The 23,876-nt window shown below is 34.1% G+C and overlaps 8 protein-coding genes and 7 pseudogenes across 15 annotated transcripts, besides 3 other annotated features; 5 read left to right on the top strand and 10 right to left on the bottom strand.

Moving 5' to 3' along the window:
• Window positions 1–21,318: part of a mobile genetic element that runs on past the window's edge.
• On the bottom strand, window positions 708–1,130 carry TVAGG3_0507620 (uncharacterized protein; the record flags this gene model as incomplete). Its single annotated transcript, XM_051236830.1, has 1 exon — window positions 708–1,130. One exon carries the CDS (start codon window positions 1,128–1,130, stop codon window positions 708–710), a length of 423 nt encoding a protein of 140 aa, XP_051094654.1.
• Window positions 2,310–2,744, bottom strand: TVAGG3_0507610 (uncharacterized protein; the record flags this gene model as incomplete). The annotated part of the gene is made up of 1 exon (XM_051236829.1): window positions 2,310–2,744. One exon carries the CDS (start codon window positions 2,742–2,744, stop codon window positions 2,310–2,312), a length of 435 nt encoding a protein of 144 aa, XP_051094653.1.
• TVAGG3_0507600 (uncharacterized protein) lies at window positions 2,790–3,062 on the top strand (the record flags this gene model as incomplete). Its single annotated transcript, XM_051236828.1, has 1 exon — window positions 2,790–3,062. The coding sequence occupies one exon, from the start codon at window positions 2,790–2,792 to the stop codon at window positions 3,060–3,062; it is 273 nt and encodes a 90-aa protein (XP_051094652.1).
• TVAGG3_0507590 (uncharacterized protein) lies at window positions 3,087–3,944 on the top strand (the record flags this gene model as incomplete). The annotated part of the gene is made up of 1 exon (XM_051236827.1): window positions 3,087–3,944. One exon carries the CDS (start codon window positions 3,087–3,089, stop codon window positions 3,942–3,944), a length of 858 nt encoding a protein of 285 aa, XP_051094651.1.
• On the bottom strand, window positions 4,029–5,894 carry TVAGG3_0507580 (annotated as a pseudogene). Its single transcript has one exon. A coding segment is annotated over exon 1 (1,866 nt).
• Window positions 8,556–9,281, bottom strand: TVAGG3_0507570 (annotated as a pseudogene). Its single transcript has one exon. A coding segment is annotated over exon 1 (726 nt).
• TVAGG3_0507560 (organellar and viral DNA polymerase type B) lies at window positions 10,165–11,106 on the bottom strand (the record flags this gene model as incomplete). Its single annotated transcript, XM_051236826.1, has 1 exon — window positions 10,165–11,106. The coding sequence occupies one exon, from the start codon at window positions 11,104–11,106 to the stop codon at window positions 10,165–10,167; it is 942 nt and encodes a 313-aa protein (XP_051094650.1).
• Window positions 12,646–13,638, bottom strand: TVAGG3_0507550 (ATP binding; the record flags this gene model as incomplete). The annotated part of the gene is made up of 1 exon (XM_051236825.1): window positions 12,646–13,638. The coding sequence occupies one exon, from the start codon at window positions 13,636–13,638 to the stop codon at window positions 12,646–12,648; it is 993 nt and encodes a 330-aa protein (XP_051094649.1).
• TVAGG3_0507540 lies at window positions 15,531–16,090 on the bottom strand (annotated as a pseudogene). Its single transcript has one exon. A coding segment is annotated over exon 1 (560 nt).
• TVAGG3_0507530 (uncharacterized protein) lies at window positions 16,108–16,884 on the top strand (the record flags this gene model as incomplete). The annotated part of the gene is made up of 1 exon (XM_051236824.1): window positions 16,108–16,884. The coding sequence occupies one exon, from the start codon at window positions 16,108–16,110 to the stop codon at window positions 16,882–16,884; it is 777 nt and encodes a 258-aa protein (XP_051094648.1).
• Window positions 17,111–17,724, bottom strand: TVAGG3_0507520 (annotated as a pseudogene). The gene has a single exon. A coding segment is annotated over exon 1 (614 nt).
• TVAGG3_0507510 lies at window positions 18,148–18,943 on the bottom strand (annotated as a pseudogene). Its single transcript has one exon. A coding segment is annotated over exon 1 (796 nt).
• TVAGG3_0507500 lies at window positions 19,166–19,805 on the top strand (annotated as a pseudogene). Its single transcript has one exon. A coding segment is annotated over exon 1 (640 nt).
• Window positions 20,156–20,683, top strand: TVAGG3_0507490 (protein of unknown function, DUF4107 family; the record flags this gene model as incomplete). The annotated part of the gene is made up of 1 exon (XM_001324893.1): window positions 20,156–20,683. The coding sequence occupies one exon, from the start codon at window positions 20,156–20,158 to the stop codon at window positions 20,681–20,683; it is 528 nt and encodes a 175-aa protein (XP_001324928.1).
• Window positions 21,319–22,418: 1,100 nt separating the features above from the next.
• Window positions 22,419–23,720: a mobile genetic element.
• On the bottom strand, window positions 22,499–23,624 carry TVAGG3_0507470 (annotated as a pseudogene). Its single transcript has one exon. A coding segment is annotated over exon 1 (1,126 nt).
• A 9-nt stretch (window positions 23,721–23,729) lies between the features above and the next one.
• Window positions 23,730–23,876: part of a mobile genetic element that runs on past the window's edge.

The raw sequence follows: 23,876 nt of genomic DNA, 5'->3' as shown, positions 1-23,876 counted from the left end.
AATGTTGTCCTCATGAAGTTTAATCTTCCTTAATATACCTTCTTTATCTAATGGTTGCTTTATCTTTCTAAACTGAACTCTACCATCCTTCATAGTATGAACGTAAAAAACCTTCTGGAACCGCCTGATTTAATGTATTCTACCAAAAATTTTTGTTTCATTGCTTCAGTGACTTTAGTCGTCATTTCAATCAAATAAAAATTTTAATATTAAATAAAAATAACGTTATTTTTTCAGTAAGGAAACGCAGGAGTTTTACGATTTATTTGAGGATAAATTCTGGTTTAAAATGTTGGAGTCGGTTTAGGAGTTGACTTTTGAAACAGGAGTTTGTACTTTCATAGGTTCAGGAGTCATTGAAGGTTGTTTGTGATGGTGTCGGAGTTTGTTTAACTTCAGCTACTTCAGTATTATTTACAACATTTGCTTTATTTCTTTTTCAACATCATAACTGCTCCTGCTGTAGCTAGCAAACCTAGTGGGAGACCATATCTTATATAAGGACTTGACCAAATGCTATTTTTGACAGGAGCTGGTGGAACACCTAACCTTGGTGAGACTGCTCTTTGCCATTGTGCAGCTCGTAAGAAATATTCAATAGGTGCTCCTCCATAATCGTTTGGTAAAGTTTGTTTCACAGATGGTGAAGGTTCACGAGAGCTTGATGAAGAACTCATTTATAAGCTTTAAAAATAAACGTTCATCCTTTATTCCTCACTGTCGTCCGCTGCTAAGTTATAGTCGTCAAGTCTTATTATTGGTATGCCTGACTGTCTTACTTGTATTGCAAAGCAACAATCCCTCATAAATCCAATAAGTGGCTTTGGTACATTTTCAGTTGCTAGTTCAATAGGTCCTTTAACAGACAATTTGTATGTTATTGGAGCAGTAGATGTTTGACCTTGCTGGAAGCAAAAGTCCACTTCTGTTGGAAAACCACATAAGAAATGTGTGTTGTCATAACTATCCCATTTATGTTCCACACTACCATCATCCACCAATGACCTCATAACATCTTCATTAAATCCTATCATATCATTGTTTGTATTGCAGGCGTTCGCAACCATTTCATAAAATACAGGTCCATATGATTTTTCAGGTTCTGCAGGCATATTTCCATAAGCTCCCATGGAAAGCTGAAGATATTTAAACTTAGGGTTCTCAAAATTAACATAATAGTTGTCTTTCTTTCTAAATAGTGCCCAAATACTTTTAACATTAATAGGCGTATAAGCTGCTGTAAATGTTGCACTTGAACTATCTGTATTCTTTGAGAATGAACCGTCCATAGGAATCCAATCCATAACTTTAACAGGAAAACATAAAGCCTCGTTTGTATAATGTTCTACAAGTTCTGTATAAATGTTAGGGTCTAAAGAGAATGACTTTGGATGAATGAAACATTCATTAAAATCCATCTTTGTTCGAAATAGTTGCTGGGTTACAGTTGTAATAGTAACTGTTCCACTAGCTTCTACTGCCTTCGTTATCATAGTGAATGGTTCATTCCATGGAACAAATTTATTTGTCGGTGGATTTGAATCTGAAGCAAATGCAACTTTAAGAGTTGGATTGAAAGCAATGATATCATTTACAGATATAGATGTGCATTGTAAGGCGTCGCTACTGAACTTTACTTTAAGCTGAATGTTTCCTGCAAAAGCTGGAATAAATCGAATAGCTTCTAATGGAAGGAATCTTCTAACAGGAATTCTTAAACGAAGCTTAAAATCAAATGATTTTCCTGCTGTAATTGGACCACTAACAATTTGTCCTGTTCTGCATGTTCCCGAATGACTCCATACATCTTCATGTCGAGTCTTTGAGAAAACATCTACTTTCTTTATTTGTTCGGTAGTTTGTGAGTTTGAAGTTATATATGCTTCTTCTCTTGCGTTGTCTTGAGAATATACGATACGACCATTTGCAAGGATTTGATATCCAGCAACTGCATAGAAAGCGTCATCGAAACCAATCCAAAATCCTGGTGGGTTTGTTTTATTGGAACCTGAACCAATTTCTTTATCTACAATAAATCGACCTTCCATTTTATACGTAATGAATGTATTGTAAAGGTCCAACATATTTTCACCAGGAGGTGAGAGATTGAATGTTACCCATGTGTTATCTTTAGCAGTTCCAGGTTGTGATGGAATCTTTGCGTCAGAATATTTTCTATTAGTGTCACCAATTTGAACTGCATTGTCTATGATATCGAAATATGAGCGAATCTGATGAATATGCTCTGCTGGAGTAAATTCGTTTAACTGTTCGTTCTGCATGTATTTACTTCAGATAAAAATATCTATTTACTTCATTATTCTCACTCTTCTTCTTGGTATTCGTGGTGGAAGTTGTTTCTTGACATTTTCAATGAACTGTACATTCTCTTTTGTCTCGACTTCTTTCACTGGTGGGTCAGGGTTCTTTGACTCGGTTTGCTTTTCAATGAAATTCACGAACTTTGCAATAAGCTCTTGGTTCGTTATTGAAAGTACATCTGGCTTCTTTTCTTCTTGTTCTTTTGGTGGCTCAGTTTGTACAGAAGGTTTTATATGGGCTTCGTGGGCTTCACCCTTGCCATACACCTTAATGTTGTCGCTCTCTGTATTCGCTAATGGAACCTTTCTTTTTCTTACATATATTTTACCATCTTTACTCTGACTTACATAATAGAAAGGATGTTGTATTCCTCTGGCGTCATTTAATATAATAGACTCTCGTTCTGATTTTGACAAGCTCATTTTACATCGGTTAAAGTTTTAATTTTGTTTTTTATCTGCAATCAAATGACTCAGACAAGCCCTACGGACAAGACCCAAGGGGTCATAGATGTTGAAGCATTGAAGAAAGAAATTCGTGAGCAAATTTTATCCGAACTGAAGGAACAAAAACAAGAACAAAAGCCAGAGAGACCAAAGAGAAAACTTAGTGAAAAACAACTAGCTGCATTAGCTGCTGGAAGACAAAAGAACCCACGTTTGCTGGCGAAAAAAGCTAGAGAAGAAGCAAAAGCAAAGGAAGAACAAAAAGCAAAGGAAGCTGAAGCAAAGAAAGAGTAAATGGTTTATTTTTATCCGAACTAAATGTATAGACAAATACCTTTATCTGTTGCGTTCAGTAGTGAAAACCCTGACGTCAAAATAAAGGGGAACAGAGTAACGTTTAAGTTTCCAACAGACTGGATTGTGAACATAAATGAAGAGAAGTACATTGGCATAACATCTATGTATATAACACGTGCTTTCAGAAAGGTTGACTTTATACTTCAAGTCGAGATAGAAAATGACGAACAGTCTTTAAGCACCCAAAACATTCACATATACAAATACTTTAAAGACGATACAACATTGTTGCAATGTATGATTTCATTTAATGAGATGTTCGAGAAAAAGTTCAATATTGAAGTACAAACTTTACAGCCTTTACGTGAGTTTCTTGCACAACTGAAAGAAGAAGGTAGTCAGCCACAACTTATAGACTTTCATTATGAATTTAATGAAAATGAAGATGGAACTCATGACTGTCAGTTTGTTATATATTCACCATTCAATGAAGTCGCTAAAAAGAAAGAAAATCCATTACGTATAAGGTTTCAAATCTCTGAACCCAATGAAGACTTCAAGAATGTTTTCAATTATGATGCAATGCTTCCGAGGAAAAATGAATTTTCAAAGATTGTAACACCAGGCATTTGGGATAGAAAGCAAGCTATATTATATTCAAACTTAAGTAAGGGAGTTGAAAATGAGTTCATTGGTCATACAAGAACTTCACCACTTCTTAACCCTAAATACTATAAATTAACTGGCTTCAATCGTGAGTTTTGGATAGACATGTTCTCCACTCATGACCATAAATGTCCAGTGTTCTTACCTCCAGATGGGAAAGATTGTTTATACATTGAAGCACAATTGTTAAACTCTACAATAGCTGTATTGTAAATGACCACATAGGCTTCGCCCATGCCGCTAGCGGCTTATTTTTATCACAAATGACCTCATTGCTGACAAAAATAAATGACCTCAGAACTTCAACTTACGAATAAAGCTTGTTTTAGTCGTTATTGAAAAGTTGAACTTTTCAGCAAAGCAAGGTTGACATGACTTACATAAGTCGAATGCAATCTCTTGACCATCATAAAGTGCTTTGTAAAGTTTCATTAAACTGAACTCAGAGTCTTTGTCATATGTTCCAACAGGTATGTGAATGTTCTTATCTTCATTGTAATAGCATTGTATAGCTTCAGGAAACATTTCATTAGCGGTTAAAGCAAGAACGTCTTGTTTTACACCTTTACAACGTGCATGGAATGCAACTTCATTTAAATCGTTAGTGAGTAAGTCTATGTAGGTCTTCTTTCCACAAAATATTGACTTGTATGCTAAACTTTGTTTTCCAGGTGTTATTTCTGCAAAGTCGCTATGAAATTGACCAAGGTTCTTTCCTATAAGTTCGCGACCATATCTCTTCTTAAACTCTGCTGCAAGCTTTGGGATGTCTTCATTATATAAGTGCATACTGTCGGTATCCTGGTAGAAGATTTGAAGTCCCATGTCCTCTGCAGTACAGAATACTTCATTCATAATACGTTTTGACATAGACAGAATATTAACACCAAGTGGACAGAAGTTAAAGTGTCTGCAAATGCTTTTCGTTAGCTTGAAAATAGTTTTATCTGAACCATCCAAACCTTCGAACTTCACTATATGGTTGTAATTTCTTATAGCATATCTTATAGCATCTTTGTCATTTACTATGGTTATTTTTGACTCAATAGGAGATAGAATAGTTTTGCCATAAATGCTGTTCAGAATGAGTTTTATAATTTCTTGCAAAGGATTTCCTTCTTTCTTATACTTTAACCTTAACTCAAACAACTTCTTTACTTCATCTCTTATTCTCATATCTCTGTTTCCATCGTAATAGTATCCTTGCAACACTTCACATTTGACACCTTGATATTTTATGAGGTCTTGTAATGTTATATGGTCAACATACATGAGACAGCAAGTGTTTGAACTTCTTGGAACGTTAAGTTCTGGATTTAGTTCAGGGTCGCAAACTATTAAATGAAAGTGTCTGGGTATACCAATCTCTGTTATCTTAATGAGAACAAAGAAGCCAGACATAAACTTTTCACCAATGGGTTCCTTTTGGTCATCATCGAATAAATGTCTCATGAGATACTCTGTGCTTAACATCTCATCCTTCAATACTTTTGGAATACCTTCTAAAGTATAAAGTCTTGCTATAGCTGAAGGATATAATGAAACAGTGTCGAAGTCAGCAATGAGTTTCTTTTTGCTCTTTTGTTTCATGTTATCTGACAACATACATCTTCCACCTTGAATGCATCTCGAAATAAATTCTCTTGGTTTATTTGAGAGGTCATAAAGATTTCCATTCGGGAAGTATACTCTGTTCTCAACAATTTGTTAGCAATAGAACAAATACTAACGTAGTCATAAACGTTAAATCAAACTCTTTCAATAAGTCATTGCGGAACTTTACAAAACCTTCTCTTAAAAATTCTTACATCTTGTTTGCAGTAAAACGTGCTATATTTTTCTAAGTCGAAGTGGTTTTCATCTATTCTGCAACCTTTGATGGAATCTATGTTCTTCATAAATGTATCTGCACATGGATAAACTTACATGCTTCAGAAATGACACCAGTTCTGTTTGTCATTTGCTAACAAAACACTGCTGTAGTAGTTATATGGAAATACTTCTTTCGGTCCTGTTTGTAAGTTAAACATAGCAGGAAATAGTTTAAGCTTCTTATTTATAACACTGTAAGAGTCTTTTAATAATTGCCCGTCCTTTATATAAGCCAGTTATTTGCATTGTTCGTGAACCTTTAATGATGGGAGTTCCTTTCACTTCTGTCATGTGTCTTAAGATGAAGTTTATGTCATAACTGAGGTTATGGAAATATATTAAACTCTTGTCAGGAAGTCTTTCCAAAAATTCTGTTGCACAGTTTTGACCCAATGCTTTCACTAACTGAACCATCTTCACTGTCATAACAGATGTTAAAAGCTTTATGAAAGCCATCCGTACTACACTCAAAGTCAGCAAAGAAAACGTGCTCAGGTATGAATTTACATTTAGCTTTATTTACTTCTTTGACTCTGCTTTCTTCTTCAGTTGTACACAATACTTTGGAGCATATGTCAAATCTTTAAATGGTGCAAGGTTCTGTTTATATAAGTCAGTAGTATATGTGAAAAGTTCTCCATAAGAAATAGGTTCGAAATATTTGCACTCCCACAATGTTTTCATAACATCCCATAACGGTGTTGTTCTATCATAACGAACAACATATTTATCTTCTCTCTTTGTATAAATCTTCATCTGTTTCTCAATGTTCATCCACCACAAGCTTTGAGAATTTCTTTATAGTTTCGAATGAAGTATGTTGTCATTGGTAATCTTTCATTTAGCATGTAGTGGTCTTCAACAAGAAGTAAGTCAATAGTTCTAACAGTTTCGCATTCTTTTGGTATATATCTCTTTATTTCATTATGTCTTGACTCATTGAAAATAACCAATGGTAACATTAAATGATATACCTGTTGCGTCAGAAATTTCTTGTACTTTACTTTGAGGAAAGTCTCTAACACGAATGACTTCTCTCATGTGGTCAATAGTTTCTTCATTTACTCCAGCCTGAATGCAAGCATAAACGAAACAATTGTCCTCTGTCATAAGTGTTGCAGTTCTTTTGTTAGTTCATTGAAGATTTGGTAGCGTTCAAGATTTATAGGTAATGTGCAAAGATACTTCCAGAACTGACCGCTTCTCTTCTTATAAAACTTCTTTTCACCATTATCTTTCCAAAAGCTTTCTATAAGTGCTGGGTTCCTGTTTGCTTAAGAGCTTCCAAAATGGCTTTCTGGTCATTTGTCAGTGTGCTTTCATCTCTATATGGTCTCTTTTTTGGTTTGCCTTTCTTACATCTGACATCGTTAAGCCTTCATATTCTGTTAAATCATACATCTTTATTTCGGTAAGATTCTTTATGTTTGTCAAGAAGAAGTCATAGTGCATTTCAACAATACCTGCGCATTTGCTTCTATCTCTGATATAAAAGTTCTCCTTCAAGAGCTGATGTAGTAATGTTCCAATATTATTGAGGTTTAACGTAGAACATTCATACTTTCCACCAAGTTTATAACATACCATCCATCTCTGTTGTGAGTTTATTTTAATTTTCTCTAAGAGTCTCATGAAAACTTACCGAAATGTTTGTGTAAGTAGTCTCTGTTTGGTTCATCTAAAGCTTCGATGTTAAAGTCAATGAGTCTATTGCCTGACTTCACATTTCTCTTCCTATTCTCTTCATCTTTCTTTAACCATCCTCACCTTCTTTTGGTTTGTCGTCAATGGAACGAATGACATCGTTAGCTTTACGAACTTGTTCTATAGCACTTTTAAACATCTCTCTTCTCTGTTTCAGTGTGTCGTCTCTTCTTCTTGTTTCACCAACGTTCGCATTTGTTATGTCAAACATTTCTCTTCTTACTTCATGAGGTACTGAACGTCTATGATATAAGTCAATAGCAACGTCATTTAAAGGAAATGCTATTGCATGGACTTCGTCCTCGCCGCGTTGCGGCTTTATGAACTCATGAATTCTATCATAACTTATTGCACCATTATAGTCTTTAATAAGTCAGCGAGTGCTTTTTTGTTTGTTGCGTAATGCTTTGCAACATCTATATTAGCTTCTGTAAGAAGTTGTTTTATTTCCGAGTGTTCTAACTTAGACAACTTCGATACATCTTTAGTAGGAAAATAAAAAAATATTTTTGAAAAAATTAGATTAGATTTTTTTTTAAGTTATTTTTCAAAATATATTTAATATTTTTTATTTTAATGAAACACATGCAAGATTGCAAGTTCTTTTCATACAATGCTCTCGCTACTGCCATCAGAATGAGTTCAATGGTTCTGCCAAACGTTAATGTTATCTTTAACAAGAAGTTTGTGAAAGAATCTAAGTTCGGTCAGTATGTCAGACCATTAGCTATTGTCATTGACCGCAAACGTTATACTTCACAAGAGTTAGCAGTAGTTTTGAAACAAAAGGGTTTCTTCGTGAATGTCAAAGATACTCATTATACTATTATAAAGAACTCCAACATTGACTTCTTCAGTATTGCTTTAAATCTTTCCGAACAGAAAGAATATAAGAAGGGTGAAATAAATGTGAAATATTATTCTTCATCTCTGAAACAATAACGAACAAAGATGTATACAAAAGTTCTTACCAAAGGTTGAAGAAGCTTCTATTGACATTGACGAAGGAAGTGAAATGGTTGAAGAAATTGACCCTGAAGCTATTTAAGCAAAATATTATTTTTGGTGAAGAGGTGAGATGTCACTGTTTTTTCACCTCATTCTCTCTTCGTTAATGTTGTCGTGACTTCTTCGTTAATGTTGTCGTGACTTCATTCTTCCTCCTTGAAGTTATCGAAATATTCTGTTATTTTTTCCTTCAGTAATGGTAAGTCTTCTTTGAATGTAAGTATTGTGCAACCTTTGATGTCATAGTGTGTTTGAGGAAGAGTATTTTTTGACAATTTCTTTTATTTGCTCATTCGGTGTCATTGAAATCGGTAATTTTTCACGATAGAACCAGTTTCTGTCAGATTTGTAAATCTTAGCAAGGTCATAAAAGCTTTTGTTGTTTCTTCTGACTAAATGCAACATAACCATATCTCTGTCTTCTTCATTTTCCATCTCTTCAGCGTAAATCATATACTTATACTCTTTTCCTTTCCTTTTGGTACTGAACGTGGTATTCTTTTCTGTATGCTTTTGTCTTTGGATTCAATGACTTCATCTTTTGCTTGAAGTTTCTTTTCCATCTCTCACGTTTCTGCTTTATATAGTTCATCTAACATCATAAAATATAACAAGCATAACGAGGTGAAGCCCACATTGCTACAGCATTTACTAAAAGTCTATGAACATAATAACTTTCAAACCAGGAGCCAAATTCTTGCGATTTTCGTACGGAATCTCTTCCCTCGGTTTTCCGAGGGAAGCAATCATATGAGGAAATTCTTTCTAAAGTTCTTTTGCCTGTTGGTTTTCAACCAATGATATGCTTGCTTTGTAGAACGAAGAGCGTTCATTATACTTTGCATTTGATACATTCGTCTTGACAGAACGAATGAGACGTAACTGTTTGTTATATTGTATGTATTCGTATTCTTCATTTATGACTTCATGAACGATAGCAGTTGTTGTGTTCTCTGATGTTGTCATTACTGTCTTTACATACAAATAAAAAAATAAAATAAAAATAAAATAACTTTATTTTTCTGTGTTAAAGAAATGTTAAAATTTCATGGTTACATATGTGAAAAGAAGTCGAACAAATGAAGGTCATAAGATTCAGCACATAATTCTGAATTGAATGGTGTGTCATACATGTCAAACCGTCAAGAATTGAAGGAGATACGAGGCTATAAAGATTTTGGATATTTTCTGACACACACCCTGAGGGAAAAGTGACAAAACACGACGATAGAAAAAGTGGCAAAATTGAGAGAAAGTTGTTCCCCGACCAAAATGCAATCATGTTGAAAAAGTGACATTTGTAAAGTTGGACGATAGGATTTCCTGAAAAAGTGCAAGTCTTGTTCTGAATCAGGACAAGATTTGTCTTGAAAAAATACAAGACTTGTTCTGAAAAAATACAAGACTTGTCTTGAATCAGGACAATTGTTCTCAAATTTGAGAACTTTACAAGAAAAACTGACTAAAAAGTGCAAGTCTTGTTCTGAATCAGGACAAGATTTGTCTTGAAAAAATACAAGACTTGTTCTGAAAAAATACAAATCTTGTCTTGAATCAGGACAAAACTTTACAAAATGTAAACTTTACATAACCGTTTCTATCGTACATGATATTTAGTTGACATTGTAAACTATCTTCATGTAAAGTATGGCGGTTTGAAACCGTCGGGAACCTTCACTTTTTTGACGAACTTTCCGCAGCAATTTTTAAAATTTGTGAAAACTCAACGGTTTGACACGTGCCATATGTCATTTTACTCAGAATTTTGTGCTGAATTCAATAAAAATATATTTTAGGGTAGAAGGTTAGATCTAACCTCATTTCTAACCTCATTTCTACCCCAGTTATTTTATAAGCGTTTTACATGGTAAACGTTATGAATTCGTGAGACTCTAAACAGTTTTGTAGCCTCTATTTCTTCTTTTAGTACATCGAATGTTTTAACAATGCCGAAGGTTTCTTTATATTTCTTCTTGACGTCAGATAGAAGGAAATCTTCTGCTGTTGGATAGTTTTTGTTCAGAAATTCTAACATGTCCATTTTATCTTCTGCTGGTTTCTCTACTTCTTTCTTTAAGTCTGCATAGTCGTTTCGCATACGTTCTATCTCTTTGACGGAGTAGTTATATTTCCTAATTGCTGCTTTACATTTAGAACATTGCGGGTTCATTTTTGCGTTATATTCTGAAACCTTACCTGCTAAAACAACTAAAGCGTCAATGGTTTTCTTTAAATCTGAAGCAGTTGGTTTTATCTGTTCATTCCATACCTTACCTCTTCTATCTTTATCTCTTATCTGCCATACACATTCTGCAACTAACGAAACAAAGTTGTCGTAGGTCTTAAACTCCCCGGATTTATATATGTCAGAAACATTCTTATATACCATATCGCAATCTTTGTCCATAACCTTATGGTTGCAATGAAAACCAAGGAATTCATAATTTACCTTTCGTATGAACTTCTTTATTTCTACTGAGTCAGTTGGTTTCACTTCTATTTCATCGAATTCAGGAATAGCGAGTTTTTGTTGCTGAATTTCAGGTAGTTTAGGTAAATGGTCAATAATGTCCTGCATGTCATAAAGATACTGTTCATTTGTTTCATCCTGTGCGGTACAGTCTAAATTACTTGTTAAAAGTTCCTGCTTTATCTTCTGGATTTTTGTTTCGAAAGTATATGAAGAAGGAATGAAGTTTTTCATCTCTACCAACATTGACGTAGGTTTCATAACTAACGAGTTTGGTGCTGTTGTTGTTTGAACTGTTGTTGTGCCGATTGTTGAAATCATGTCTTTTATACAAAATAAAAAAATAAAAAAAATAAAACTAACTTTATTTTTTATTTCGGGAAAATTCATGAAAATTCAAGAGGTTAGAAATGAGGTTAGAAATGAGGTTAGATCTAACCTTCTACCCTTAACATTATTTTTGGGTCCTTTACACTCATTACGAAGAAGTCTTGACAAAACATTTACGAAGAAGTCATGAAAATTCAAGAGGTGAAAAAAGAGGTGAAAAAACATTTACGAAGAAGTCTTGACAAAACATTTACGAAGAAGTCATGAAAATTCAAGAGGTTAGAAATGAGGTTAGAAATGAGGTTAGATCTAACCTTCTACCCTTAACATTATTTTTGGTGTAAATTTATGACAAAAATAAATGGTACCATTAATGATATCATGACTGTTCTCATTCATGTCTGATTTACATCTAATGAAAAAGTTTAGAAGAATTTTCTTATTCTTTCTAGCTTATTTTTATCTTTCCAGTACTCCCGCTCTAATGGTCCCAGATGAGTTGGTTTAGATTCTCTCAAGTTCTTAGATGGTATAACATCTTCAACGCCTCCTTCATATCTTACTTTATAAGTGTCATCGTTTATGTTGTAGTCAAGTATTTCAATAACCACTCCTCGCTTTGCTTCGTCAATGGTTTCAGCAAGTTTGCCATTACTACTTTCAACTAACTTATGTCGAGGGTAAAATGCTATGGAGTCGTCAGCAGCTTTTATAAGATATCCATTACCTTGTGTAGAGTCTACGATATAATAGTTTCTACTTAACCTTAAACGTTTCTTTGTCAACGGTTTGTCGTCAAGAACTACACGAACTTTTGTACCAGGAATGAGGGTAAATTGTGTTGAATTTCTGATATTTTGTGTTTGGCTTCGTTTCTTTTGTATATACTTTTCTTCTTGTTGTTGTGTCATTGAATTTGGTGTATGTCCTGTTGTAGAATGTGTTGAGGAATTGTAAACTTCGATGAAATGTTTCATTGTTTCTTCGGTAAAGTCTCGCTCTTGGTTTAAATCTCTGAGAGTCCTTATGAAGCGGTTTATGATGCCGAGTATGTTATGGTTATGGTCTTCAGTAGTGTAGTGAGTTATGTTATGCTTAATGAGAAATTCTGTGATTTCGTTGCTGAGGTATGCACCGTCTTGGTCTGATGTTAAAATACTTGGGTTATGTTCTGCTACAAACTTTTGTAAAACTCTTAACACTTCACGAGTTCCTTTATTTTTCATTGGATATGCATATGCTTTACGAGTGTTAACATTTATGAAGATGAGGAATGGTTTATGTCCTCCTTTTCTGCTTTGAATGAGAGTGTCAAATTGGTATGCGTCAGGAGTGTTGGAGTAAATTGGTAAAAAGTAGTCGTAAGGGTTTATTTTTGTTTGATGTACAACATTTTTGTCAAAGAACTTTTTAACTTCAGCTCTGTTAGTAAATCCCCAACTCTTTGCAGCTTCATTGAACTTCTTAAATGACCTCCATGGATGTTGTTCGAATACTTCTTTCAAGCTCATTTATGTAAAGTTAAAGATTTTAACCAACTCGTATCCAAGCGTGCATTGTTATATAAGGAGGCATATAATCTTTTCCATTACCTGCTGGGTCTGTAATACCAGCTACAACATGTGTATGATTTCCTGCAGTTCCACAGAAAATACCTGTGCTTGAATCTACTGGGTCAGTTGAAATATCATATCTATGCATTCCCTGTCTATCCGAACCCGCTGCAAGATTTGTATAACCTCTTTTTGTTATTGAATGTGAATGGTTTCCTTCCACAGATGTTCTTCCACTGAACCTATGCATATGTGAAGGAAGGTTTTCAATACCTATTTTCTTTGAACCTCCCATCTTCATTGACTGCGTATTAGTGTAGAATGGAAAACTGTCAACTATTTCATACCATCTACCACCAAATAAAGTGTTTGGATTTATTGGATTCATAGACGTATAAACAGCTCCTATAGGATATATTAAATCATATATGCTCATAACTCTATAAACATATTCTAAAGAACTTATGTCATTAAATACCATTTGGAATGTATCTCCCGGATGAAATGTTGCATTTGTTCCACTTTTATAATGTAATGTTAGTTCAATAGAATTATCCAAGAAAAATTCAAAAGTATCTGGTTGAAGACCTCTAACAAATTCAAATGGAGTTGATGGTTCACCATTTATAATTTCTGTTGTAAATGTCATTGTATCTGGTTTCGAAAATTTCTTTGTTAGTTCTGCATCCACATAAGTTTTGTCAGCTTTCTTATCTAACATTGCTGGTAGTTCATGTGCTTCAAAGTTTCTGGCATGATCTTCGGTATTCCTGCAACTCTTATCTAAATTGTTAAGAGTATCTTTTACGCTTGTACTTGGATTTTCTAATGGTGCACTTGAACCCAAATCAAAGTTCAATATTATGTCGTCTGCTCTAACAGTAGTGAAGGATTTATGTGTATGGTTCTTGTCAGCTTTCTTATCATATAAATCTTGAGCAGTGAATTTAACATTATTTTCATCCTTCATGACATAAACATCTTTACATCTAATGTTTCTCATCGTCGTTATGTCGTCATCCGATGTTAAACCTTGTGGAAAGTTAGGAGGTTTACAATATAATGCATCCCCACCAGTTTCTTCAACCGTTCCTTCAATACTTTCTATACCAACAGTTGTGAAGAAATCATGTGTATGGTTCTTGTCAGCTTTCTTATCTAACATTGCTGGTAGTTCATATGCTTCAAAGTTTCTGGCATGACCTTCAATGTTCATACATTTGTTATTTAAGGAGTTTAGTGTATCTTTTACGCTTGTACTTGGATTTTCTAATGGTGCACTTGAACCAAGGGTATAGTTCAATATTATGTCGTCTGCTCTAATAGTAGTGAAGGATTCGTTTGTATGGTTCTTGTCGGCTTTACTGTCTAATGTAGCTTGAAGTTCATTTATATCGGAGATGTTGTGTTTATGAGATTTCAAAACTTTGTTCATTGCTTCGAGTTCAACTTTGTCAGCTTTACTTTTAATAGCATCTTCAAACGTTATTTTGCCTTAACTCTCAAAGTAAATCTTGGTTCAACTAATACACCGTTAACAGAGAAAGTAGAGGCATAAATTTCATCGTTATAACTAAATGCTTCTGGTGCTTTACCCGTGTCATACTGTACAGTACAGCTTATGTCATAACCTTTAGCACGAATGTATTTATATCTTCTTTCATTAACATCTTCCGTCTTCACTTCATCACTTCGTGTTAAATATCCATGGTAGTCCGTTATAATCTGTTCGTCTGAAGTTATATAATGAACGTGGTTTTTATCTGCTTTTTCGGCTAATTTCTCATTAACATCATTCACTTCTAATTCAACTCTTCCGCCAGAACTCTTATTATCATTAATCTTTTTCATTAATTCGGTAATTACGTCATAAAGACTATATTCTGTTTTCGGTTTTGTAAATAATGAGTCAAAATTTCTTTTCATCATTACATCGCTGACATTAATGATATCACCAATTCCTTTTTCATTTATTCTCTTCATTAATTCTGCAATAATGACGAATATATAATCTGTTAATTTATTCTCTTCATCGAGGGTTATAGAATGTTTGAAATTGAATCATTAACTCCTCTAAATAAATCAATAACTTCAGGATACACGTTTTTAATGTCTTGAATAACCCGACCAGTATCCTCGCCACTATGTGGCTCTGAGCCCGTTGGGCTCTGTTGTTCATGTTCTTCGTTCCCGTCGTTACGTGGTTTTATATCTCTAACCATCATCAACGCAGCCATAACCGGAGGGTTTGTTGCTACCTGTTTCGAAAATCCGTCCGTTATGTATGGTATATCTAAATAATTTCTTTGTGTTTGTTAAAACATTTGAAACAAGTCTTTTAAAACCATCTACAAAATTTCCTGTTTCACCTAATGTTCTTGCAGCATTTACAAGCTCACCCATTCCCGCTTTTGACCCCAAAAACGTCCATATTGCATTTATTTCACTCTGTATAGTTGTCCATTCAGCGAAACTAACACCCGCATTCGCTAAGTTGAAAATGAAATTCAGTGGATCGAACTTAATTCCACCTTCTTTTTCAATTTCAACGAACTCACTAACATGAGATTTTAAATATTCTTTCGTTAAAATTGTTTTCCCCGATGTTATGTCATTAACGAAACTATCACCGTCAAAAGTTAACGAATTCAATTTCGTCGTTGATGCTTTTATTTCATACACCGCTTTATCAATAGTTTTTGGCTCACCTTCTTTAGAAGCATATGAAACATTAATGAATGAATTATATGTATTCATGAATGAGTTAAAATCAATGATTTTCATTAATGACGCCTTTAATGATTCATTAACTGTCGAATCCCTTAAAACAATTACTGAACTGTCCTTTATGAAAGGTACACTGCAAACCGTCGAGTTTGGATCAAATGCTGTAGTTGGTGCAGGAATATTAATGATATAAGTCATTAAATCATTAAGTGACGTAAATAATGTTGTTGTTTTTGATTTAATTTCTTTAGCATCTGTTATATATGGTAATTTCATTTCTGTAGTTTCTGAATTAAAGATATTCGCTAAAATGTTTTGTAAACTGTTTTGAACAGCTGTGTAAACCGTTGAATCCGGAACTCTTACGATTTCACCGTCCTTAATAAAGGGCATTGTACATGGCGTAGTGCTTGGGTCAATATTTCGGGGTTATGATTCAACATATATTCTAATGCTTCATGAACAGACTTATATACTGTTGTGTCGTTCTTCATGACAACTTCTCCATTTACAATGAAAGGCATTGTACATGGAGTTAAAATAGGGTCAAACTTTTCATAGTCCTTCCATGTTATGTATTTCTCAGTATTTCCATCAGAAATAACAATATATTTGTCAGTAAGTGTGAGAGAGTATTGACCAAAATATAAACGTTTAGCTCTGTCAGCTTCATACGCATATGCAGCTATACTCATATTTTAATGAGAATAAAATGTTGTTCTATTTGCAAAGTACAGACCCAAACGAATACGGGACAGTAAAGCTACAAACAAACTTAGGTCTACAGAATGAGCCACTTGCATTCAGAATGGTTGACTTCAATACTATCGCTTCATTCGTTATAACAGATGAAACAGATTTCATGGAGTTTGAAATAGATGGAAAGAAGCACGAAATAAGATTTCACAATAATGTAGAATATAAGATGGAAACATTAGCTGGAGTGTTAAATGCGCTCATAAATACTACAATAAACAAGGATAACGAAGAAAACTTAATGAATGTTAAACTTATTGCAGGAGTTTTGAAGTTCAGTTATGCGAAGGAGTTTAAGATAACACGAATGAGTCATAGAGTTCAATTGCTTCTGGGTGCATACCATATGACATTTCCTTTGAAAAGTATTGACAAAACGATTGAGATGAAATCTGTTCCATACGTATGTTATGGCAATTGTTTATACATTGAGTCTAAAATAGCTAATGTCACAGGCATTTCAGGAGTTAATAGTAAAGGTTCAGTAGAATATAAGTCTTTCTGTTATGCAGTCAATTCAATGTTCATTCCAAACGTTCCTGTCATAGCAACTCATTTAGGTAAATGGATTCGCATTAGTCCTCATAATTTGAAAGACATGCAATTCAGACTTGTTGACTTTCAAGGCGAGCCTGTAGAACTGAAGGCACCAGTGCGAATGACTGTTGAAGTTGACTTTTTAGAAAATATTAAATGCAACAGCTTACAAGAGAACTCAGAGCTAAAAATATAAAGTATGAATGTTATGTATTAGGTCATGAACTTTGGTTGTTGCTGTTTGATGAAACAAATGAATTAGTTATGTCAGTCAAGAGAACAGAAAAAGGCGTCAAAGGCGCCGAGCGCAAAGCGCTATATTGTGTTAGTGAGAACTGCACCAAGTCAATAAGATTAGGTTTGCATTATGAAGATGAGTTCGATACTGTTGAAGAAGTTTTGGATAGATACTATAAGTTGCTTTAATTTACTAAAACATATTTCAAACAAAATTTATATTCTGTTGAAAGTTTTGTATACTCGTTCGAATATTTATACTTAAACTCAACTCCTGTAGTTCCTGGTGTTTCAATGATGCGGATGTTACCTATTTTCATGAATGGTGGCGTTTGACCACAGCATTCGATTTCAGGGTCGAGATAGTCAATGACACATTGTTTCCCTGTTATTCGTGAGATAACATTTTCAAGGTCCTCCTTTGTTAGAATTATTTGGTTCTTGCTTATAAGATTTGTCAAAAGCTTCTTATCGTCTTTGAGTAAAATTGTTTGGTATAACTGAAGAAGGTAATGGTCTACGTTATCTGAAGGATTTGTTTGAACATTTGTGTAAGGGTTGTCGTTGGCTTCTCTTGAAAGAATTTGGTCCAGTGGTGGATACTCTAACTTAACATCTGATGTAGCGTTAGCGTTTGAAGCTGAGTTTAAATTCACCGATTAAGTTCTGGTTCTTTTTCTTTCAAACACTCTGAACTATAGTTCTTTATGACAATATTGTTTGTCGTTCGTGAGTCAACATTTGATGTTGGTTCAATTGGAACATTAACGGCACCAGCTAAGATGGATTTGCTTCTCATTTCATATAGAATAAAAACCTTTTATATGTATGAAATGAACAATATACTCGACAAGGGTTTGAATGCAAAGCTAACGAATGAAAATATTGTTGAATTCACTGAGACAGGAGCTGTGTATAAAGATGTAGAACTACTGAACAAAAGAGCTAAGGGAAGAAGCAGGAATATGAACAAAGGGTGGAAGCCTATAAAAATTTATGTCAATGATGGCTCAGGAGGTTCAAACATAAAGTATGCAGAAAGTTATAGAGTTTATGCTCTCAAAGGTGAAAAGCCTTCATTTAAGAACAGCTATTCTAACGCATATCCTCAAAAGCTAACGGATGGAGAAGTGGATGATATGAATGACAGCAAAAATATTAACAGAAATGGCGACAGAGATGCATGGAATTTGTTTACCATCAGTCAATTGAAGGTTAAACTTTAAAACAATGTTGGTCGTTCCCATGGAATATTTTTGACTTTAATGGTATTAGTCATGATATGAATCTCAAGGTATGAACGAGGAGAGATGAGAGACTTATATGCTTCCCAAATTTCTTCAAAAGGTAATGTTATACCTGACTGTTTCCAAATGAGTTCAATATCATAACGTGAGAAACCTTGAAAGATAACGAAGTCAGTTATGAGACGTTTTATGTTTAAAGCTAAAAACCTCCATGTTTGCATAAGTATTGCTACAGTTAAGTGGTAATGTCTGACTTTAGTTATGATGTTAGCTAATGGTGAGTCTGGTTTTGACACTAAACCTTTTCCGGCGAAGTCGTCACAAACGAGCAGAGTGTTTGAAGGATACTTTTTGAAGGGGTATTTTGAAAGTTTTGAAGAATGTAGTTTGTAAGTCGTTTCATATCGTAAACTCCTGAGTATTGACGTAAGTGGTGTTTGTCAATAATTCTTTCCATCTCTTCTGAAGTCTTTTGCATTCCTGACTGTATGAACTCTACAATAGCATAATATTTTCTCTTACGTCGAATGTAACGTTGAAGAAATTCAATGAGTTCGCTATCTGGAACTTTAACGACAGAGGCTTGAACTTTTGACATAAATGTTTTCGCTGTTGAATCCATAGAGTCTGAAGTTGCTGATATAATGATTTGGTCATAGTAAGAGTCGTTTCCTAAACGCTCTGTTATGAGTATATGACGAATGAGGTTAAATGTCTTACCTGAACCCATCTTTCCACAATAGAAATACACACCATTTGAACAGAACTCATAGTCCTTACTGAAAGGAAGAATGAGAGAAGAGTTAAGTTTGTCTGTAGTTTCATTCATGTCTTCATCTACGTCATGTATTAAATGCTTCATTTTATCTCCATTAAAAATGCAAGTCAGAAATATTCAGAACATAGCACCGAGTCTAACTGACAAGAGTATAAAGATATACTATGAACACGTTATGATGAAACCAACCAAAATTCAAGAAAGTCAGTATACTTATGAATATCCAAGACACTGGTAGAGTATGTAGGAGGTGAGAAAGCTATTGAAATAAGACAAGTTAGAAGTATTCCAGCAGGAAGGACAATATTATTGAAGAACTTTAATGTTTTGAGATATAATGATGAGACAAAGAAGCAAGATAGTTTTCCTATTGCTGTGTATGTGAACCTAGACACAGGAGATGACATGAAAGTTTTTAACACAAAGCTTCAAACGGTAGTGAGAGAACAACTGACTGCGGAAGGACATCCATTACCTTCAGAAGTTAGCATAGCATATAATTTTGAAACAAACTCAATAGATTTTAAAGTCATCTCTGCAAAGAAGTCAGGTTTTACATTTAATGAAGCAGATGTATATTCGAATGAAAACTTCAAAGCTATTGCATGGTTAGATAATGACGATTGCTTTAAGAAAATATTTAAATTCAGTGACTCAAAGATGTCAATAGATGACCTTCGTGGAATGTTACCATCGACGTTTACAGTAAAGGTTCAGCAGGATTGCTTACAAGATTGTCAATTGGTGGTATTTGGTCTCGTGAGAACATTGTTATAAAATCCAGTATAAGTGAATTTGCTGAAGAATCTATATTATGTCTTTCAAACTACATGTATTCGCCACCGAAGCATTATAGTATAACAAACTTTGTCAGTAAGTTTAACATAAGACTTGTCGAACCTTCTTCAATGAAAGATGTTGTGCTACCTAAAGATGGAAAGGATGGACTCATTATTGAGATGATTTTAATAGCATATTAAATGAGCTTGTTCTTGAAGGTCATTCATGATGAAATAACTGTTGTAGAAGATGTTAGCAATTGTTCAGACATTTTGAAGCGTATAGATGATATAAGAAAGAAGTTAGATAGACCGCAAAGCGGTGAGGGCGAAGCCCGTGAGAATGTTTATGTTTCATTGACTTTCTCCAGTAAAGAGAACTTTTATGAGATAATATTGAAGAGAGATGATTTTAATATGGTGTAAATGGTAGCTTGGGCAGCTTTAGGCGCAATGGGAACAAAAGCATTAGCATTTGGAGCAAAAGCACTTGGGGCTTATGACGCAGTAAATAAAATGAGTGGAGGAAGAGTTTCGAAGACATTAGATGCAAATAAAGGAAAGATTGGAGGCTGGGTTGCAAAGAAGTTAAGATTAAATAAAATAGGGCTCATAAATAAAGCATCCAATTTGGTTGCGACTGAGTCAGAAAATGCTTTAGGAAAGGACGATGAGTTTGCAAAACATGCAAAAGACTTTAATGACCAGATGAAAGGTGAAACAATGCATTTAAATAGAGTCGATGGAACTAAAGAAAATGTTTCTTCTCCACCAGTAGTTCTTCCGTATGGTCCCTATGGAATGTATGGAAACCCTTACGAAAGACCATTTGACCCATTGACTGGTGGAAGTAACTGGTATCATTACGGACGAAGAAGAAAGACAGTTAAGCTGGAGACAGACGTGAAGAAAGCAACTAAAAAGAAACCAAGGAAGAGAGTTATAAAGCAATGAATTCAACGGGTGAAAAAAGAGATGAAAAAACAGGTGACATCTCACCACTTCACCTAAATTTATTTTTGTGCTATGTTTTCATACGTGTGAGGGTGGTGATATCATTAATTTTTAAGTTTATTTTTTATTTTACTGAAAATTTTTATTTTGGATGTAAATGACAGAACAAAAGCAACTCATACAAATCGAAAAATATAACAAACATACATTTAAACATTTATTCTTCCTTCCTGAGCATAACATGTTCTTTACACTTCATCCTAGACCAGTTGACTTTTCATTGACTGTGTATAAAGATTGTCATGGTAGTTTTATAAAAACTTATGATGATGAAGGTAAGTTAACAAGACTATGCATTTCAAAACTTGAGAAACTTTATGACTTCAAGTATGACTACAATAGAGTTAACATTGACGATGAAGATATAGAAGAAAATTTATGAGAACGTTTATTTTTTCATTAGTGAGTTCGTTAGTGAGGTGAAATGGTTGGCGGCTTTGTAAATATTTAAGGTTAAGTTAGTTTTTGCGTTCATGTTGTAAAATGTACGTTAACGGTTTTGTAAAGTGTCAAATTCACAAGTATTGGGTAAGGTGGAACGCAGTGCCACCATACCCAAGACTGGTGTACTAACTGTGTGAACCCCCAAATTTATATTTATAACATACTTTTTAATATAATTTTTTTTTGGGGTTCAGACATTGCGGATCTTCGATCCGCAATGTATTCACCTAGACCGTATATATATAACCCATGAATGGAAAATAGAATGTCCAATTATTGATAAAAATCGATGCGAGCGAAGTTGGTATATAAAAGTGACATCGAGGTTTACATTTTTGGTGGTAAATTTTTTTAATCGTATTTGAATTTTAGTTTCTTTTTGATTTACGATTAATATACCTTTTTGGACATTTTAAATTTTGACCAAAAAATATTTCAGAGCTTTCGAATCATTCATTTTTTTATATTTTTTGATTGTTATTTGAATGACAGCACGCGAAAATGCACCAACTCCTTTCCTTTTAACTATCAATGGAGAACAGATAGCTTCTAATTCTTCTAAGATTTCACAATTAAAAGACGCAAAAGTAATTTCGAGTAGCTCTGACTTGATTTTTTATATAAACACGAAAGGAGAACTCATACAATTGCATGACAAACTAAAAAGTTACCCATTTCAAGACAAAAATGTCCAAGTATATTTCATCACAAGCGGAAATAATCATAGCATTGCGTTTGCAAAAGATGGTGAAAAGTATACAGCTTTTGGAATCGGAAATACTGATAACTTTATAAAAAATGACTATAAAAACAAAATTATTGCAGAATGGGAAACATTACCAGATGAAATAGTGAATAAGCGATTAGTTAATGGATCATGTGGAGATAACTTTACATTCTATCTCACAGTTGATGGTAGAGTCTACTTATTCCAAGAACAAAAATTAGATTTTGTCCAAAGTCTTTACGGAATTGATGTAATTTCTTTAGCAGCTGGAAACAATCACTGCGTTGCTCTTTCAAGTACAAGAAATGTTTATATTCATCAGGGTAAAAAATTTGAAAAAATTGACAAACTTGTTGGAATTGACAAAATTTTATCATTGGGTAATTTTAGTGCTGCACTTGACAACGAAGGTATAGCTTATGCATGGAGATGCGAAAATGAATGCAAAATCCATAAAATTAATGTCGATCAAATCAAAGATATTGCTTTCTTCAATGAGAGATATAGGGTGTCCAAAGGTGTGTTTAGCACAAACCTGAATACTGCGAATAGAAATAAACAAGTTACATATATATAAAGTTTATTTAAATATAATCACCATTGGATTCAATCACGCGTTCGCAGCGATCGATCCAGGCTTGAAAGACACGCTTTAAATCATCATGAGAAAATTGCTCAAATTGCTCTCTTACAAAATTTTCAAGATCATCTGGACTCGCGAATTCGCGTCCTTCAGCTCTCTTTTTTAGCGTGCCGAATAAATAAAAGTCAGAGGGTGCAATATCAGGTGAATAAATTGGGTTTGGAACAACTTTGACATTGTTTTCCACCAAGTAATTCATTACCTTATGACTTTTGTGAACTCTTGAATTATCAAAATGAATTGCAAACTTTTGTTTTTGTTGTTTGGATTTCTCAAACTCATCAGAATTGATAATTTGAGTAAGAACATTGTCAATTAGATACTGAGCATTCATCGTATTAGGTTTTTGAAGAATATCAATTGCGATGATGCCATTCACGCCCCAAAAAACCGACAACATCATCATTGGTGTGTCAATTTTTTTCTTCGGGAATGTTTGCGGATTTTCATCCTTCGGGATCCACATGATTTTGGCTTCTGTTGCATATTGAAACCAAGACTCGTCCCCTGTTACTAAAAAGCGAAACTTCTTGGATTGATACGCACCCAATATAGAGAGGAGCTCTTTCGAAGATTGGACTCTAGATTTTTTTGAACTGAATTAAGGTTGTGCGGAACCCAACGTGTATACGCTAGTTTGTAGTTCAAATAATTGTGCAGATAATAACTGACTGTTGTACGTGGTATCTTTGTCATCTCCTCTATCCTTCTGAGTGATGCTCTTGGGTCTTCATCTAGCGCTTGAAGAATTGCTTTGATTTTTCTTTGATCCGGCGATTTTTTGTCAATTTTTATGATGGCGCCTTTTTGTTCATGAAGTGATACATCCTAACATGATACGTTACAGTGGAATAGCTAGGAGCATCCATACCGAAGCATTTTCCCAATGTCTCGTAGATTTTTTTACAGTCTTTGCATTTTTTTGCAAGAGCGAGGATGTTTTCTTTATGATTCATTAAAAAAATGAAAAAAATCCCGCCAAAATTTCCCGCGAAACCGCCTCTTGTCTCAAAATTCATTTTATATCCCGGCATGGCGCCAAAATACAACATACTCATCATATACATATATTCATATTTTTTATTATATATTTATAATCAGCATATATCTCCTTTAATAGTCTCATATAGAGCGCTGTGCTAAACGCACCTTTGGACACCCTATATTTATCAGAGTGGGGGACAAACTCGCCCATTGTCACTTTTTCATTAACCTTAAACTTGTAATTTTCATTATTTTTAATTAACCTTATTTCTTTCCCAATTCCTGATTTATTTTATTCACTTACTATTAAAAGTCACATTTTAATAAAATATAAT

The sequence above is a fragment of the Trichomonas vaginalis genome, chromosome II (assembly GCF_026262505.1).
Source record: "Trichomonas vaginalis G3 chromosome II, whole genome shotgun sequence".
Classification (NCBI taxonomy): Eukaryota; Parabasalia; order Trichomonadida; family Trichomonadidae; genus Trichomonas; species Trichomonas vaginalis.
The sequence above is the reverse complement of the archived record's forward strand: the minus strand, read 5'-3'. Positions and strand labels throughout refer to the sequence as shown.